The sequence below is a fragment of the Schistocerca piceifrons genome, chromosome 7, assembly GCF_021461385.2.
Source record: "Schistocerca piceifrons isolate TAMUIC-IGC-003096 chromosome 7, iqSchPice1.1, whole genome shotgun sequence".
Classification (NCBI taxonomy): Eukaryota; Metazoa; Arthropoda; class Insecta; order Orthoptera; family Acrididae; genus Schistocerca; species Schistocerca piceifrons.
This window is the reverse complement of record NC_060144.1, coordinates 410,322,278-410,342,392: the sequence shown is the minus strand read 5'-3', so window position 1 is coordinate 410,342,392 and position 20,115 is coordinate 410,322,278. Positions and strand designations below refer to the sequence as shown.

Here is a 20,115-nt window from a genome sequence, read left to right as displayed (position 1 = left end):
TGAAATGGTTTGGATTCACCTGTGTAATCTTGATTACTTTTCAGCTCTGGTTTATTTTCCTTTATGGGTTTGGCCTCCACTGGTGTCTTAAATGGGCTACAATTGTTTCATGTTGAAGCATTTGAGTACATAGTTTTTGTAAGTATGTGGGTTGACTCATAATCATTCCATCATCTGACCTTTCGAAACCAAGGCCAAGAAATGATTTAAGTTCTCCCATATCACACACGAAAAATTGATTTTCCAAAGCCCTTGTAATCTTGCTGATCTTATCAGAGTTACTTGCAGCAATTATAATATCATCTACATATAATAAAAGATACACTCTACTATCTTCCTAATTGCCCACATACCGACATCTGTAACATTTGACTGCATACCGACATCTGTAACATTTGACTGCTTAAATCCAATACTTTTGAAAAAGCTATCAAATTTTGCATTCCACATAAGAGGATCCTGTTTCAATCCATACAAGGCCTTTTTTTAAATTGATTCTTTGGACATGTGACACCTTGAGGGATCTTCAATTAGTTCCCTATGTATAAAAGTATTTTGACATTCATTTGGCATGTATACAGATCCCGTTCAATGAGGATTAACATTGGTGTTTTCAACATAGCCAAACATGCAACAGGCGCTTATATTTCACCATAATAATAAACCTTCTTCTGAACACAGCCTTTGGTTACAAGCCTCACCTTATTCTTTCAGTTCCTTTATCTTGATGTTTAATTTTGAAGACACACTTGTTGTCAATTGATCTCTCCTCTGGACAGCACAATGTTACAGCCATGTCTCGCTAAGTTCCAGTGACATTATTTCTTTACTGGTTGCTCCATGCCATTTATGTTCATCATGTATCCTTTGTGTATCTCCATAAGATTCAGGGACATCATCAAAAAATGATTCAGTATGCAATGTCAGTACTCCATGACTGTAAAATCATGCAGGCATCCTTTGTTCCTTGTTGCATTGCTTTTTCTGGCATTGTGACCAATTCTCTTGAATTTTCTCTCTTCTTTCCTTCTTTCTTGTTTGTTTTCACGTATCTTGTATTCTTCCATTCTGTTTTCATCTGTCTGGTATTCAAATTCATTTGTCACATTTACTTCTTCTCCTGAAAGCCAGTGTTTACTAGTTGTCTCATGAAAGTAAATTCACCAAAAATTGCTTCCTTTTCTAAAATTACTTTCTTCAGCTCTTGGACACTAAAATCTGTATCCATGTGGGTAATATCCAATAAAAATTCATCTAAGTGAATGATAATTAAACCTTATAGCTCCACATTCCTTTGGAATGTTTAAAAAGGTTACACAACCAAAAACATCCATCTTCTTCAAGTTTTGTTTTCTTCCATACCATAGAGCTGCTGCTACTTTTTCTTCCAAGGCTATAGTTGGACTCCTATTTGTAAATAAACTGCAGTCAACACTGCTTCTGTACAGAAACTTTTGTTAAGTTTTGATATGAGAAGCTTTGTCCTAAACAATACTATTTAGCCTTTCATAAATCCCACTCTGCTGTGGTGTTGTAACGGTACTTTGACTACCGCGCCTCCACCAGTACAAAGATATGATTTACGATAGCGCCTGCAGAAGAGCGCTGCGCCAGCTATTAGATTTTTTTAAAGTAATTTTGATCTTTTTTGTTTTAACAACTACTTAATTACTCCCTTGTCTTCATACGTTCGAGACGTGTATTTTTCGGCACTGTGTTAAATATGCTTTTAAGTGGAAGGTAAAACTATATTACGAAACGAAGTTATTTTAGTAGTGATTAGAAATGGTTATCGCCAAATTTATAAATTAATCCTGACAGTGACAACTTAAAGAAATTTTCATCAGATGGAGAACAAGGGGACCAGCAAACAATGAGAAAAAGGACATCCTACAAGAAAATTAAGAAGTATTCCAGACGCAGCCACGAAGACTATATTATAATAAATATTATGTTTCTAACAGAATTATAAGGTAGATTTCAACTTATTTCTGATGCTATTTCCTTACAGTAGCTTTTTGTAGTGTTGCCGACCCGGTCTGCCATGACGGTAAAATTACAGCACTATCTCAATCAGTAATACGAAGTCCGCCTTATCCGTAACTTATTCCATCAAAATTCAAAACCCAATCAGATTTTCTATTTTGTATTTTCACAGCAGAACCCCGAGGATAGGAAACACTAGAATTGGCGTCCTGGTGACAGGACTTACAATCTTCGGATTTGATACAAATGCAACTATTATAAATTTTAGACATTTTATCTAATTTTAATAGCATCAGAAAATGAATTTGGACTAATTCTCATTCATTTCAATTGTAACGTTATGTGCATGAAATTTACAACAATATTGTTTACCCTGTTACTAATTTGTGTTAATTTTCATTTTCTTGCTGAGGAAATTAATTTGTTAAAAAGGAAAAGGATAACATTCCATAAAATAATTTGCATGGACAGGAAAGAAAAAATTTTGGATTGAAAACTGTATATCTGACGCTACATTTGCAACATAAGACTGAAGAACAAAAAAAATTGGTGAGTACAGAAATTTACATTTTTTCCAGTTTGAAGCAGCCATCTGTACTTCCTTTATTCCGATCCATTTATTTCGAAATTATTTTCCCAAATTGTAGTTAAAATTGATTTACTATTATTGCAAATGATAAGTGAAGAGCATATTCACAGTCATTTATTGGTGAGAGGGAAATTTCAGTACCAGTTTAATAATTCAATTTCTGATTAAAAATCATATAGAAATATCCATTTCCACAAGAGAAATTTCAGATTTCAACATATCATATTTTAAAATTCTTTTTGCCATTGGAAAATTTTATCTGCAATTAATTACAAAAATTGCAAGACGGATGCTAGACACGTAGAAATTGTTTCCGCGGACAAGCTTAGTGAAAGTGACACATTGCAAAACATGTCCGACAGTCAAATGAATATTGAACTTAATAGTGAGGATGTTCAAGACATAAGTTTACCGGATTGATTAAGACAACAACCCCTATATTTAAACAGATATACAGGCGAATGGAGAGTGAGTACTACACGACAAAACGCGACACTGACAATGACAAATTCAGAACCAGACATTAATCAGACACGAAAAAATGACGAAACTAAGACACAGGACTCTGACATGCTCAACCAGATTCTGAAGTTGCCTTTACAAATGTCTGCTTGTGTCTGTGTATGTGCGGATGGATATGTGTGTGTGTGCGAGTGTATACCTGTCCTTTTTTCCCCCTAAGGTAAGTCTTTCCGCTCCCGGGATTGGAATGACTCCTTACCCTCTCCCTTAAAACCCACATCCTTTCGTCTTCCGCTCTCCTTCCCTCTTTCCTGACGAAGCAACCGTTGGTTGCAAAAGCTTGAATTTTGTGTGTATGTTTGTGTTTGTTTGTGTGTCTATCGACCTGACAGCACTTTTGTTTGGTAAGTCACATCCTCTTCGTTTTTAGATATATTTTTCCCACGTGGAATGTTTCCCTCGCTCGCTTGCGGAGCGTGTCAGTACAGGAGGCATTGTAACGGTACTTTGACTACTGCGCCTCCGCCAGTACAAAGATATAATTTACGATTGCGCATGCAGAAGAGCACTGCGCCAGCGATTAGATTTTTTAAAAGTAATTTTGATCTTTTTTGTTTTAACAACTAGTTAATTACTCCCTTGTCTTCATACGTTCAAGACGTGTAGTTTTCGGCACTGTGTTAAATATGCTTTTAAGTGGAAAGTAAAACTATATTATGAAACAAAGTTATTTCAGTAGTGATTCAAAATGGTTATCGTCAAATTTATAAATTAATCCTGACAGTGACAACTTAAAGAACTTTTCATCAGATGGAGAACAAGAGGACCAGCAAACAATGAGAAAAAGGACATCCTACAAGAAAATTAAGTAGTATTCCAGATGCAGACACGAAGACTATATTATAATAAATACTAGGTTTCTAACAGAATTATAAGGTAAATATCAACTTATTTCTGATGCTATTTCCTTACAGTTGCTTTTTGTAGTGTTGCCGACCCGGTCTGCCATGCACGGTCAAATTACAGCACTATCTCAATCAGTAATACGAAGTCCGCTTTATACGTAACTTATTCCATCAAAATTCAAAACCCAATCAGATTTTCTATTTTGTATTTTAATGGCAGAACCCCGAGGATAGGAAACACTACAGTGTCTTTCACACTGTGAACTCAAACTGAATGCCCAAATGTTCACAGAAAGTCTTCACCTCATTTGATATATACTTCTGCCCATTATCACAATTATGACAACTTATTTTCAAACTAAAATAAGCTGTCGATGTTGCTTCAAAATTTTTGAAAAAGTTCGGCATTTATGACTTCGTTTCTAGAAAACATACACAAGAAAATTGAATAAGAATCATCAATAAATGTTAAACTATATCTTTTATCATCGTATGAGTATGAACTTTGAGTAATTGGTTCTATTAGATCACCATGGATAAGTTCTAGTGGTCCACTTGTTTTTACTCTCATGTTTCATGGGACTGTGATGTATGTTTTCCTTGAATACACGTATGATGTGATCATCATCTGACTTGCTAGATTTAAATTAATTCTGTCAACGTGTGTCTGGCACTTAGGAATATTATCATAATTCAGGTGAACCAACCTTTCGTGCCATAATACATTCATCTATGGTGGTGAAGCTACAAGGACACTGTAGTTCCTTAAGTATAAAATTTAGTCTGTACATATCTGTCTCACTGTTCTGTACATCGTCAGGAGTCACATTGCCCTTATGAATACTATCATTAAAGCTCTCAAAAACGACTTGCCAATCTTTCAGTTCTAATTTACATAAAGACAGCAGGTTATAGGTGAAGTCTGGAACTCACAGAAAATCTGTGATCAAAATCATAATTTTCTTGCTCAAAATCATAATTTTCTTGCCATTCACATAACTTACAACTTCAACAATACTATCATTAAAGCTCTCAAAAACGACTTGCCAATCTTTCAGTTCTAATTTACATAAAGACAGCAGGTTATAGGTGAAGTCTGGAACTCACAGAAAATCTGTGATCAAAATCATAATTTTCTTGCTCAAAATCATAATTTTCTTGCCATTCACATAACTTACAACTTCAACTTCGCCAACAAATTTGGCATATAGAAATGTTCCAGACTTTGCAATATTAATTTTGTTCCAACAAGTTTTTCAAACATAAATTACTATTCATGAAGCGCTCTGTAGCTCCAGAATCCAAATAAGATTTAATTCCAGTTGATGTTACTGAATTTTCTTGACTTACTCCAAGGAAACAGTAATTACTCTCTTTTCCATCTTAATCATTATCACTGGGTTGTCTGCCTTGCACCAAGTTTTGACTGCATAGCCCTCCATGCTTCTCTGTCTTCTGCATTCCTCTTCATTCCTTGGTACCTTCATTGTGGCCTGCTGACATCATCCAGCATCTGGAACCTTCTTCTGCCCTTCCCTCTTTTTCCCAGAATGAAACCTTCAATTTCCTCTACTAGAAGGCAATCTCTTATTAGATTATGGTCTATCCACTTTAGTTTCCTGTTCTTCACCATCAGCAGCAATCTCCGTTCTTCTCCAACTCTCCTCAATATTTCTTCATTCATGACTTTATCAGTCCAACTAATCTTCTCCACTCTATGCCATATCCACATTTCACAAGCTTCAATTCTCTTCTCATTCTGCTTTCTCAAAGTCCACATTTCTGCTCCATACATGGTCACACTCCATATTAAGGACTAAACCAGTCGCTTCCTTACTTCCTTGTTTAAACAACTAGTTAGGAGTCTTCTCTAGTTTTGAAATGCCTCTTTCACCACTTTGGTATCTTGCTGGCAATCCAAGATTATTTTAATCCAACTTCCCAAATACTTGAATGACCTTACCTATTCTATGATTTCTGACCCCAACTTAATTTTCACTTTTCTTTTCTTTAGGGCCATGTCCATGCTTTTGGTTTTCTTTTCATTAATTTTCATGCCGTATGCTGCACAGGCTTGATTCAGGTCATTTAGCATTTGAGTCTGAGTCAGCGTCTCTCGATTTTCTGTGAGGATCACCATGTCATCTGCAAATCTTATATGTTCAATTTTTCACCCACCTGTCCTGACGCCTCTTGTCCCATCCCAACAGCTTTTCATTACTTTCTCCAGACAGATGTTAAATAGGATCGGAGAGAGACAACAGCGCTGTCTAACACCTCTCCCAATCTTGCATCTTCAGAGATCCCATTAGCTATTCACACCTGAACTTTTTGATTCAGGTTCAGATTTGCAATCAATCTTCTCTCCTTCCACTTTACTCCCTTCGTTTTCAAGATATCTAACAGCTTATCCCACTGCACTCTATCAAAGGCCTCTTCGAGGTCTATGAAGACATCATACACCAAGTGTTTCTTCTGACATTCCATATAGCCTCCTATTCAGAATTCAAAGAACTACTTTTTCTGCCTGCGATATTAGGGTGATTGTCCTGTGGTCTTCACAATTTTTGGGATTATTAGTCTTTGGAATTGGGACTATTACTTATGAGAAAGTCTTCTGGCCATTCCCCTTTGTCATAAATGTAGTTGCAAAGACAGGTCAACTCATTTTCACCTGTTTATTTTAAACTCTTTAAGATTTCTGCCGGAATGTCACCTACAACACATGCTTTTGTTCCTTTTTCATCTTCATTCACTGATTCTTCCTTGTCAATCTGCAGATAGGAAAGTCTTTGATCCACTTCATAGAGAGTTTCAATATATTACTTCCATCTGTTCTTAACAGTGTGTGGGTCACTTAAAAGAGTTCCATCTTTCCCTTCTATCTCGACGTTTGTTTTGTTTTTCCTTCCCTGAAATACTATTTCCTTGGCCATTCAATACATCTTTTTGTACTTGCCCTCTTTCTCCAGTGTCTCAATTTCTGAGCACATAGCTCTTGTCCATTTTTCCCTGACCTGATCAGTTACTCTTCTCAGCTCATTGTTCAGTCTTCTGTATTGCCATTTTCCTTCGTCAGTTTGTGCGTTTTTCCAGTTTCTCCCTTCTGCCATCTTCAAAATCATGTCATTGGTAGCCCATGGTTCCCTTCTCCACTTGCACTTCGCCAGACCAACACCTATACTGGTTGCTTTCAGGGTGTCTCTGAACTGGTTCCACTGTTCATTTATGCCCTCTGCCTTTTCTCTAATCTTCCACTTGTCTTGGGACTCTTCTTCAAGCTTTTTGTATTCCTTCTTCCTTTTGAGTATTTTGAGTATCCAAGTTAAATTTCTCTCTCACTTTACCTACCAACATTCTTTTCAATCCAACCTGCACATCTGCTACAACTACATTGTGGTCAGAGTTAATATCTGCTCCTGGATAAATCTTGGCATTTCTGTTGCATGTCTGGAATCTACCCTGTATTAGTATGCAATCGATCTGGATTTGCTGTTGTCTATATTCGATGTCCATGTGTACCGTCTTCTTTAGTGATGTCCAAAAAGCGTGTTCCCAACTACCAATGAGTTTTCCTTACGAAATCTGACCATTCTCGCACATCTTCCGTTTCTGTTACCCAATCTAAACTTTCCAACCACATCTCTGTCTTTCCCTTCACCAACCACCGCATTCCAATTTCCCATTACTATGATGCACACCTTTTTCTTCTCTCTCTCCACCAGTGATTCAATTCTGCTGCAGCACTCTTCAATGTCATCATCCCTGTGTTGGCTGGTTGGCATGCAGACCTGTATCAGAACTTGAACTTTTTGCTAATAATGCAGTCATTTATGATAAAGCATAATTTGAAACAAGCTGCACAAATCATGTCAGACTTTTGTAAGATTTGAAGGTGGTACAAAGATTTCACAAAATGCAGAAATGTACAATGACTACAATGTCAATGAGTCATGACTGGAACCAGTCAACTCATTCAAATATCTGGGTGTAAGAATAAGGAACTGAATGATAACAAAGCTCAGCCACAGGTAATACAGGTGGCAGGTTTGCTTCATTGGTATAATACTGGGAAAATGCAATAAGTCTACAAAAGGAGATTACTTTCAAAATATTTGTGCAAACCATGTCAGAACACTGCTCAAGTGTGTGGGACATAACCACATACACCTGTGTACAAAAGTCAAAAATGAAAGTAAATTTCGCACGATGTGTCACTGCCAAGCAGCATAGTGCGATGAAACTTGGATCACATGTAGCAAGAACTGCTACAGTATAGTATAGCACAGTATACAAGGTAACTGAAAGAAACACACACATATTTTTATTCAAAGGAAATACAGTATAACTTCATTAGCGTGAACTCGTATAAGACGAACTCGCAATTAACGCGAAAAAAATATTGGTCCCACCAGGAATACATTAGATCTTATGGTATGTCTTATCGGTTAACATGAATTTCGGTTGAGGCAAATTACAAACTCTGTTTCAGTTCCTAGTGTAATTAAATTTCATTGTAACACAAACTTCCAACCTTAGAGCATTCTAAAGCGTAATTTTCTTTCCGAAATGAATGTAGGAAATGTAGCTACAAAGCTAATTTTACTTATTATTGACTCGTTTTTAACGTATTGTAGGTCAGTAGCCGCGTATGTCACCTCAACAATCAGCATATGCTGTACATTTTAAGACATTCAATAATGTGTGCAGCACCATTTAGGAATGTACTCAGTGCCAGATTTGGCAGGTGTTCTGTTAGTCGTAGCCATATCGAGTATGAATACTGAATAAAAACTACAGTTACAACCAGTACCGTAGCAAGCGAAAATAGCAAAGAGGAAACAGACAGCTCTAAATGTACAGTTAAAGCTTAAGATTCTAGATGAAGTTGACCGTGGTACCAAGAAAACAGCAATTTCAGAGCAGTTTGGAATACCTAAATCTACTATCTCTATGATTATTAAGAATCGAAAAAAAATTATTAATACTGCAGCATCAGGTTCTGGAAATAAATCTAAATGACTTCGTACCGCCAAGTATGAAGACATCGAGACGTTACTGCTAGAATGAGTCAGTCATATGCGTGCATCTAACATACCTTTAACTGGCCCTGTGATTCAGTCAAAAGCAAATGATATTGCTAAAGATATGGGCATCGAAGACTTCCATTGTTCTGCTGGTTGGTTGTATCGGTTCCAAAAGAGACATTCAATTAATTCTGTACAAATTTGTGGTGAAGCAAATAAAGTTGCTGAAGAAAGTGCGAACAGCTGCTTGCATGAATTCAACCGAGTGAGGGAAAAGTTTGCCTCGTGTGATGTGTTTAACATGGATGAAACTGGATTTTTCTACAATCTTTTTCCAAATCACACCCTGGGGATAAAAGGTGATAAGTTTCACGGTGGAGCACGAAGCAAATAATGTGTGACTGTTGTACTGTGCTGTTATGCTGACGGCAATGAGAAGTTTCGTCTCTGGGTTATCAGTAAATCCGAGAAACCACATTGCTTTAAAAACATAAACATGGACACTTTACCTCGCATCTACTCTCACCACAAGAAAGCTTGGATCGATGTCACATCATTTTGCAAGTGGCTTCTTCGTTTCAACAGTCGAATGGTTGCTCAAAATAGACATGTTCTTCTTACATTGGACAGATGTACTGCCCATAACTTTCATGATCTGAACCTATCCAATATAAAGGTTCAGTTTTTTCCACCCAACACCACAAGCCGCCTTCAGCCTTTGGACCAAGGCACAATCTCTCTCATAAAGAGAGCTTATTGTAAGCGACTTGTAAGAGCTGCAATTCTTGCTGCTGAAAATAATAGTGCAACCCCAAATTGGAATCTGCTTGATGCAATAAAAGCCATCGCAGCAGGCTGGAACTCAGTATCGCCACATCATATAGGGAAGTGGTTTAACAGAGCTTGGAGACACAGCAACACTGAAGATGTCCACGAGTTAAAAGATGCCACTTCACCTGATGAATGGACAGTTCTGCAGGACATTGCAAACCCTAGCATTAGTTTTGAAGAATTCATTAGTGTAGACGACAATGTTGCTGTATGTGCTTCTGTGGAATCGGATGTGCCAAAAGCTGTGAACGAGGTGCAAGAAGGGCCATCAGAAGAAAGTAAAGATGAAGAGAATACAGATACCATTCCACCCACCCGTCAGGAGATGTTTACAGCCTTGGACTGTTTAGAACTGTTTGCTTCAACATCTGATGTCACTGCTGGGTTTATGGACGCTATCATTACAATTAGTTGTGAAATTACAAAATATTATCGTTCCCATGAATGTCAGCGAACCATGACCAAAGTTTTTCCAAGAAAGTAACGTACATAATTTCTGAGTACTTGGATTTTACAATCACTTTATAGTGTTATAAGTCTACAATAACGTGATTGATAGTGTAGTGTATTACACGTTAATGCGCTGCTGTACATGTATACTTACTAAAATCTGTGTTTTTCACTTAATACGAATTTTTTTAACACAAACTCCTGATCTTTTGGTCCCTTGAGATTCGTGTTAATGAAGTTTTACTGTAATTACACTGAAGTCACAGTGATTCGTGATGGTCCTCTGGACATTACAAACAGTGGGACATGGTTCTTAATAGGGTGTGTAATCACCACGGAAGGTGATTGATGGATTTTAAGTCAAGGGAATGGGCAAGCCAATCCATTCACCAAATATCGTTTCATTCAATGAGCTCCTCCAACCATCCTGTTTGATGCGGTCATGTGTTGTCATCCATAAAAATGAGTGCACCCCTGAAAAGACATATATTGGGAAGAAGTATAGTGTCAGAATAATGTGGACCAGTAAGTGTATCATGTTCAAAGATCTGGAGGTCAATAAACCAGTGCTACATTATGCCTCACCACACCAAAACACATGGTCCACAAAAACAATCATGTTCAACAAACCCTCATATGGCAAGAGGTAGGGAGACGTAATGCACTCAAAACATTGTTAAACATGAATGTTTTGGTGGTCCGGCTGTTATCGTGAAGGGAGGCAAAATGTTGAATGGGCATACTGACCTCCAACACTTTCGACGCAGTTCACTCGCTGGTCAACATTATTGTGACACTGTACTCATTTTCCATGAGTGTCTTCTCATGGGTGCATTTGGCTCTGACAACGCATGACTGCGTTAAACAACGGAGGTGGAAAAGCTCTTGAAATGAGAGGATATTCTGAATGGACTGGCCTGACTATTCTCTCAATTTAATCTCCATCGACATAGTGTGAAATGTTTTGGGGAGATGTACTGATGCACATCCACATATGCCAACAACCATCCAGCAGTTGTCAACCATGCAGGTGGAGGAACAGAGCACCCTCCCTCAAGAATTTCTTACCAACCTTGTGGACCACATGGGTGCGTGTTGCAGAGCATTCACTGCCATCAGTGATAATCACACACCCTATTAAGAATCATGTCTCATGATCTGTAATGTCCGGGGAACCATCACGAATTGTGATGACTTCAGTGAAATTGTACTCTTTGAATAAAAGTGTTGTTTCTGTTCAGCTCACTTTGTCTCACTGTGTATTAGTTCGTTACTTTCTGTACCTTACTGTTGCAGTTCTTTCTACATACGGCCTTCATTTAATAGAGTTACGTTACTTTGCAGTGTCACATCATACGAAAGCTATTTTCATCCTTTAGTTTTGCACACCACTGTAGGACCAACAAGGAATATTAAAAAAAAAAGGGCAGCATGAATGTTAACATGTTCGTTTGCCCCACAGGAGACTGTCACAGAAATGGCATGTACTTTTTGATAGAAGCCAATTATCCCACAAAAGCCTTCTTACAAAGTTTCAAGTATGAATTATTAAGTGAGGACTCTAGGAATGTATCTTAGCATCCCATGTATCAATCAGCAAGGAACATGTGAAAGAATGGGAAGTGTCATCTACCATGCACTTCAAAGCGGATTTAAGGGTGTGCATGTAGATAGAGATATCCTTGATTTATTCTTCCACCTCACATTCAGTAACAAAATACTGTATGTCACCACTCAAAAGAGATTTGTCCAATACTATTAGCTTTCACCAGGAGATTTGTGGAACAAAATGTAGAGTAACTTTTCTGGAGCACTTTAAAGATAGCTTGAATACTTAAACAAGTGGGCTCTGTGTTATTGCATTTATATTGCTACTTGTGGGGTAAAATACATTATGTTAGGAGGGCACAGCTCACAATCCCTTGTTTGGTGATAGTCATACACAAATTAAGTCTGAAGTTGTGACCTCTCTTTTCAAAGTGCTAAGCATTAAAATTATGTTGTGTAATTTAGGAGCATGCCTGGATTTTGGATTTTGATGAGCAAAAAATGCTTCAGTGCGAATCTCATTTGTGGAATGGCAAACAATCAAAGCTGTGTCACAGAAATTGAATATTAAATTACAATTCATGAAAATAGCTACAAAGCTTACTGTAATTCTATTTTTCTAGATTTCCAGAAAGCATTTGACAAGGTGTCCCACTGCAGATTGTTAATGTAGGTATGAGCATATGGAATGTGTTTCTATACTGAGTGGCTTGAAGACTTCTTAAATAATAGAATTGTTCTGGATGCAGAGTGTTAATTAAAGATGAGGGTATGGCAGCAGTGCCCCAGAGGAGTGTGATAGGACCTCTCTTATTCTCAACATACATAAATGATCTGACAGACAGGGTAAGCAGTAATTTACAGCCATTTGGTGATGACACAGGTGGTGTATGGGAAGGCGTCGTTGCTGAGTGTACGAGGATACAGCATGAATAAAATAGAATTTCTGCATGGTGTGATGAAGGGCAGCTTGCTCTAAATGTAGAAAACATGAGTTAATGCGGATGACTAAGAAAAACAATCCTGTAATGCATTAGTATTGTACTGCTTGACACAGTCACATCCATTAAGTACCTAAGCGTAATGTTGCAATATAAAATGGACTGAGCACATAAGGATAGGAGTAGGGAATGCAAATGATCAACTTTACTTTCCTGGAAGAATTTTAGGAAAGTGTGGATCATCTGTAAAGGTCACTGTGTATAGAACACTTGTGTTGCCATTCTTGAGTACTGCTTGAATGTTTGGGATTGTGAACTCAAGTGGAAATCCCTGGAGAGAAGGTAACATGCTATTCGTGGAACAGTACTGAGACAGTTTAGAGAACTAGTTTTTGAAGCTGACTCCAGAATGATTCTATTGCTGCAAATGTACATTTCGCATAAGGACCATGCAGATAACAGAAATTAGGGCTGGTGGAGGCATATAGACAGTCGTTTTCCCCTCACCCTATTTGCAAGTGAACAGGAAAAGAAATGACTAACAGTGGTAGAAGATACTCTGCCATGCACCACACGGTGGCTTGCAGAGTATGTATGTAAATGTAGAACACTGCATGAAACAGAATACAAAAACAGATACTGAATATCCTAATTATAAAAAATACACTGTTACAGACCTTTGGATTTTTCAGGAACCCAAGATGATGCTTATAGTCATCATTTAGCAGTTCTGTCCTTGAACGTACAGTAGATATAATAATAATGAGCCTCTCCTGCCCTTGAAATTCCTCAACTGATCCAACAGTTATATCAGACCACTTTTTCTTTAGCACCTGACGAAATTTCTGCACCTGGAATACACAATTTTGTATAGGTATTTTAATTCTTAAAAAGATGACTATAAAAATAAAGTAACAAAACATGGAAATGTGTCACTCTGGAATATCTTTACTTGCTTCGATACCACTCCTAACACTAATACATTCTTTGTGTGTGTGTGTGTGTGTGTGTGTGTGTGTGTGTGTGTGTGTGTGTGCACGCGCATGTACATCTACATCTGCTCACAATACATACTCAGCCTATACACGAAACTACAAAATTATTTTTCAAGCTGTATGTTTTGAATACATTGTGTATTTAGTACTAATGAATCCAGCAGTGCTTTGCAATTGTTAAATATGTATGGGAATTGGATATACATGCTAATCTCCTTCTTCCCCTTCTTTTTGTCCATCTCCTCCCGCCCTCTCCTCTCCATCTCCTTCTGTTCCCTCTCTCTGTCCATCTACTTCTTCCCCTCTCTTTCCACCTCCTCCTGCTCCCTCTCTTTGTCTCTCTCCTCTCTCTCCCTCTTTGTGTCCACCTCCTCCTTTCCACTCTCTCTGTCCCATCCCTTCTCCCCCATTCTTCACCATCTCTTCGTCCACTCTCTCTGTCCAGCTCCTGCTCATGCTCTCTCTGTCCATCTCCTCCTTCCACCCTCCCCTCCTCTCTCTCCATCTCCTTCCTCCCCCTATTTATGTCAATTTGTTCTCCCCCCCCCCCCCCCCACCTATTCTTCTCCTCTTTCCCATTTTCTGACCTTGAGCCTTATATGTTGTTATAGCAAATTTAAATTTTATGTAGTAATATTATAATCATAAGCAAATAAGCCTTAAATACAAATTTTCTGTTTTCTGTGAAAACCTACTGTATGGAAGAAAACGAAACAGCACAATGTTATGTATACAATTTTTCTTTAAGTCATTAATATACACAAATGTCCTTGTTGGTATTTCACATTTAATGTTAGCTCTGTGCGCCGGTGAAGTTTCGAACCGTTCTGGCAGATGGCAGAGCCATAGTACAGCATCAAAATGGTGGCTACATATGACTCATGTTACAAGCAGCATGCCGTTCTTGAAATCCTGCGTGCAGAAAAAGAAACCATGGTGAACATCCATAAACGTTTGTGTGCAGTGTATGACGATGCTGCAGTTAATAGGAGTATAGTTGGGTGATGGGCATAGAAAGTTACAGCCTCAGGAAATGCAGAAACAGAGCTCCATGATTAGCCACACTCAGGACATCCTGTCAAGCCACTGTTCCAGACATGCTGAATCATGCAGATGCCATTATTCATGCCCACCGTCGCATCACAGCTCGACAATTGGCTCAACATTTGTCGGTCAGCATTGGAAGTGCGTCTGCATGATCGAGACTCTTGGATATTCAAAAACGTGTATGCATGATTGAGACTCTCGGATATTCAAGCAGGTGCTCACGATGGGTTCTATGAATGCTCACAGCAGACCACAAGATTCAAAGAAAGGCCATTTCATCTGAATTGTAGGAGGATTTTGAGATCGACGGAGAGGCCTTTCTGAAGATGATGAGTGTGCCTGTTATGCAACGAAAACGTGGCTTCGCCTACAGGACAAGACCTTTTACCAGCACGGAGTACATACTCTTCCACAATGTTGGTGTATGGCCATAGACATGACGGAGACTATGTAGAAAAATAGGACACAGACAAAACATGTTTATGTATATTGTCACCAAATTCTGACTCTTAACAATAAATATGTTCTGAGAAAAAAATGTGGGCCATTACTTAATGAATGACCCTCATATAACCAGCAAGTTGTAGGGATGGATTCCTGACAGGAAGTGGAGGAAAAAAGGTCCTACGAACATGTGTCCAGAAATGCATCATTGCCAAAATGAATGAAAGTTCCGTCTCATCATGTGATGTGTGTATATTCTGAGCTTCAGGCTGTATGATTGACACAGTGAGTACTGTATGCAGCAGAATGGTCTGGTATTCATGTTGGGAACAAAATGAGATACTGTCTGCATACAGCCAAGCAGATGGAAATGGTTGAGACACAGCACAGCTATACCAAAACAAGTATCCTCATAAACACCAACCACATCACACAACATTTCAAGCCCTTCTTGGGCACTTGTGAGGTCACATAATTGTCCCTTGGCTTACAGCATGTTGACAGGCCACTTGCCTGGAGCTTGTACTAGAGTTCGTCTCAGTATCTTGTAGAACCTGGTCCTCCAAAACTGGTATATGCACAGTCCACTGCCTCCCTGAACATTAATCTGTCTGAAAGGGCCCATGATCATACAAATGACCAAAAAGGAAAAAGGGCTTGAAATGTTGTGTGATGTGGTTGGTGTCTGTGAGGGTATTTGTTTTGGTATAGATGTGCTGCCTCTCGACTGTTTCCATCTACTTGGCAATACACAAACACCATCTCGGCTTGTTCCTGACATGAATACTGAACCATTCTTCTCCTTACAGTATACTGCAACAATCACACAGCCTACAACACACAAAGAAAATGCGCCATGTGGTCAGAGGAACTTTCATTCATCAGTGCTATCTACCATGACAATGATGCATTTCTGGATACATGTTAATAGGACTTTTTTTCCTTCATTTCCAGTCAGGAATCCATCCCTGTAGTTTGTTGGTTTTATTAACATTTACCACGTATAATGGCTCAGAATATACGGGGTATTCAAAAAGTGTATGACTGTTAGCCGCACATGCCTTATGATTGTTCGCCTGCCTGGGTTTTTCAACAAAACAATAAACGCACAACAATACTGCAGTGATATTCTGTACCCATTCATAGGAGAACTTGTGTTAAGTGAAATACTGAATGGTTATTTTCAACAAGATGGTGCATCTGCGCATACAACTCATGTTTCAAAGTCACTGCTTGCTGATGTTTTTGGTGATCGCATAATTTCACAGGGACTTTGGCCTCCGCGATTGCCAGACTTTTTCTTCTGGGGTGCAGTCAAAGCAACTGTCTATAAAAACCATGCAAACTCTATTGATGAACTGAAAACTGCAATATCCACTTTCACTGCTTCTGTTACAGAAGAAATGTTACAGCTTGTGTTTGGAAACATGATTAGACGAATTGAATTGTGTATTCAACAACAGGGGGGACACTTTCAACATTTAATGTCAAAAAGAATATTCAATAAATTAATAACTTGTATTTCACTGAGTTTCATTTCGGTATATTTACTACCGCATACGGCACACGTGGCTAACAATCATGCGGCACTGCGGAGAGACGTTTTGAACACCCCGTATATGGGATGAACAATTCAACTAATGTTTTAAATGCCCTGCTATCATAGTTTCTCACTGCAGGCAGTGAGTGTGAGTGTGTGTGTGTGTGTGTGTGTGTGTGTGTGTCACCTACGCCCTGCTGAATGTTCATTAGAGTATGGCCAAGAACTTTTTGAGAGTTTTGTTAACAATGTTAGCTCCTGTATAATATTGTGCAAAAAATATAGTAAAATGGTAACAATGTCAAACAATGACTTAAACAGTACACTAACTTACTTGTTCTTACATGTTCCTGATGACAACTGTGTAACTATATGTGAAGATGCATTTTATTTGAAGAAATGAATATTCAAGATTTCAGTGTCATAAAAATTGTGGTACATTTACTTTTTTATTTTGTGTTTTAGTCCAATGGATTTTGGAGAGGTGTACATTGACCTTTTTGGATGTTACATCTACTTCAATTTATAATCTAGCATTTCATGGTCAAAGAAATCAAATTTGTCACTGAGAAAAGAGTTGTAGTTCTGAAATGCGTTGGTGTAAAGTAGTAAAACAAATTATTGTGACTGTTGGCAACACTCTTTTGGGAGGAAGCTATGTTTTGCAATAAACAATGAGAGAAATGAAGAACGAGTTAATCAATCAAATGAAAAAGTGAGTAAAAAATAACAATTATAAATCAAAAGGTAGGAGAACTAAATGAACAGATAGTAAATCTAAAAATTAACTTTGGAAATAAATAAATACATTAAAAGATCACAAAATTAAAGAACTTAATAACTGCAGGTGAAAAAATTGACAAAGCAATAGATATAGCCAATGATTCAAATAATGGAATGATTATTGTTGAGTCCAGTTCAAAATATGTAGATCTAAAGTTACTGAAACGGAATTTAATTTGGAAGCTGAAATGAAGACTGTGTCTTATGCTTTAAACTTCAATGTGTCTGATATGGTTAAGTTAGATGACAAGACAGCTGATTCATACAAAAGTTGGCACTGCTTTTATCAAGCAGAAAATGCAGATGAGGATATAAATTTTTTCCTTGCTTTGAAATATGAGTTTCTGTAAGAGGAAAGTGAAAGTGTCATATTATTTTCCAACACTGAAAACAGGAAGTTATTCAAAATCTATTGTGTGTAAAAAATCAATTTGGCAAAGTCTAGTTAATGTTGTAAGCAACTGCAGCTTGGGTGATCAGAGAGATATTTGAATGCATTTTGTAAACATTTTATAGGTAATTGGAAGACTTTCGCCTTGTAATAAATAATGCTGACTCATTTGAAATGTTCATTTCCAATGAAAAGTACTCAATTTGACCTGTCAATGGTACAAAAAAAAACACCAGATAAGGAAGCTTGTGACAGAGGAACAACAGATGTTATGCATACAAATCTGTGTATGAGGAGAGTAAATAAACTGTACCAAAGGAAAATTCAATTTAGAAACTAATAAATAGCAAGACAGAACTTCTAGCTAGTACATACCTTCGAGGGGTTAAATGTGAAGTACTGTTCATGGATACATATAAAAGTGAAGGACACGCAAACCTAGCTTTCAGAACTAATAGTTCCTTCATCAGGAAAAAGAGAGGGATAGGTTGTGGTTAGTTACAAAAGGAAGGGCAGTTCACTCAGCTGCCAGGATTCAAGAGACTCACCCGCAGATAGTAGCCAGGTGAGAATGAGTACAGTTACACACGGGAAAGAAAAAGATAATGAAATACAGAAACAAAATTTTCCATTTACATGGAAGTTCCCCCCCTTCACTTTTAACCTTCCCCGACTTACCCGTCTCTCCTCCCCTGATGAAATAACTATTAGTTTGGAGAACTGGGTACTTGTTGGCTCATTCACTTTTGTGTGTGTCTATTGGCAGTAGGAAGCTTTTGCCTCCTGAAGGAGAATTTAATTTTTATTTTAATATTAGCTGTACCCAGCCATACATTGTGGCTCAGTTTGGTTTAACAGAAAAGAAAGAAAAGGGAAAGCATGTTTCTGATATGTATGGTAATTAGATACATGTCCTAATCTCCATCTTCCCCTGCCTCTGTTGATCTCCTCTCCTTCTTCCTCCATCTCCCCATCACCTCGTCCCCCCCCCCCCCCCCCCTCTGTGTCTGTGTCTGTGTCCATCTTCTCTTCCCCCTCTCAGCCCCTTCTCTCTGTCCATCTCATCCTATCCGCTATGTCCATTTCCTCCCACCATCCATCTACTCTTCCCCCCCTCTGAAACTGAACCTTGTTTACTGTTATTGCAAATTCAGATTCTGTAGTAGTATTCTAATCATACTCCGATAAGCCAGAAATACAACTTCCCTGTTTTCTGCAAAAACCGTCAGTGTGGAAGAAAACAAATGAGCACATTGTTGTGTATACAATTTAGTTTTCAAAATATATGTATATTGAGAAAAATATACAAACAATTTTTCTAATGGTTTAAATGCCCTGGTATGGTAGTTAAAATTGGCTGTGATAAAGGAAACTGCACATTTCTACAGCAAAGCAATTTCTTTCTCTCAGCCGGTTCTAAAAGAAAACCTGTAAATTGTTATTTAAAACAAAATATATTGTCTATGTTTGTCTGAGTGTTTAATGTGGCACTGTTTAAAATATGAGGTAAAAAGGTCAAGAACTTTTTGAGATTTTTGTTAACATTTCACTATTACATATTTTAAATATTTTGATTTATATACGATCTGTATTAAAAACATATGTATCCTATGTTCATCCAAATATTTATTAGTAACATGTAAAAAATTTAAGTAAACAGGTCATGTTTCCTCTTTATATATCACATATATGTCGAGATATTATAAATTTCAAAAATATATCACTTATGTCCATCCAACTGTTCATTCAAGTACCATGTGAACATCTGAAGAAAATTGGTCAAGAACTTTTCAAGATTTTTGGTAATAACTTTTCCCCTATATACCTTACATATTTATTTATACATTGTATATATTAATAAAATAGGTACAAAAACATATGCACATCCTATGCAATTTTGTGTCAAAATTTCAAAGTAATTGGTTATGGACTTTTGGAGATTTAAGATTGTCAACAAATAAACACAATATTTTTGCTAAAATATATGCCATTCCAGTAGGTATACAAAAGATCGAGTATATATAACACAGGAGGACATGCTAAAAAGTAATGCATTCACATTTTTTTATCTGTTCTCAATTATCAGTTGAGATATTACATATCACGGATAATTGACTTTCTTGCTTTGCTGACACAGGTTGCAACCCTCTGCCGCTACAGGGCTCCGAATTGTAAC

The 20,115-nt window shown here is 37.6% G+C and overlaps 1 protein-coding gene across 2 annotated transcripts in view; it reads right to left on the bottom strand.

The window, feature by feature from the left end:
• Positions 1-20,115, bottom strand: part of LOC124804747 (putative helicase MOV-10) — a 317,343-nt gene that overhangs the window by 31,766 nt on the left and 265,462 nt on the right. For both annotated transcript variants that reach the window (XM_047265048.1, XM_047265049.1), the window contains exon 18: positions 13,417-13,590. In XM_047265048.1, coding sequence (XP_047121004.1) covers positions 13,417-13,590 — 174 coding nt within the window. The remainder of the gene's footprint in view (positions 1-13,416; positions 13,591-20,115) is intronic.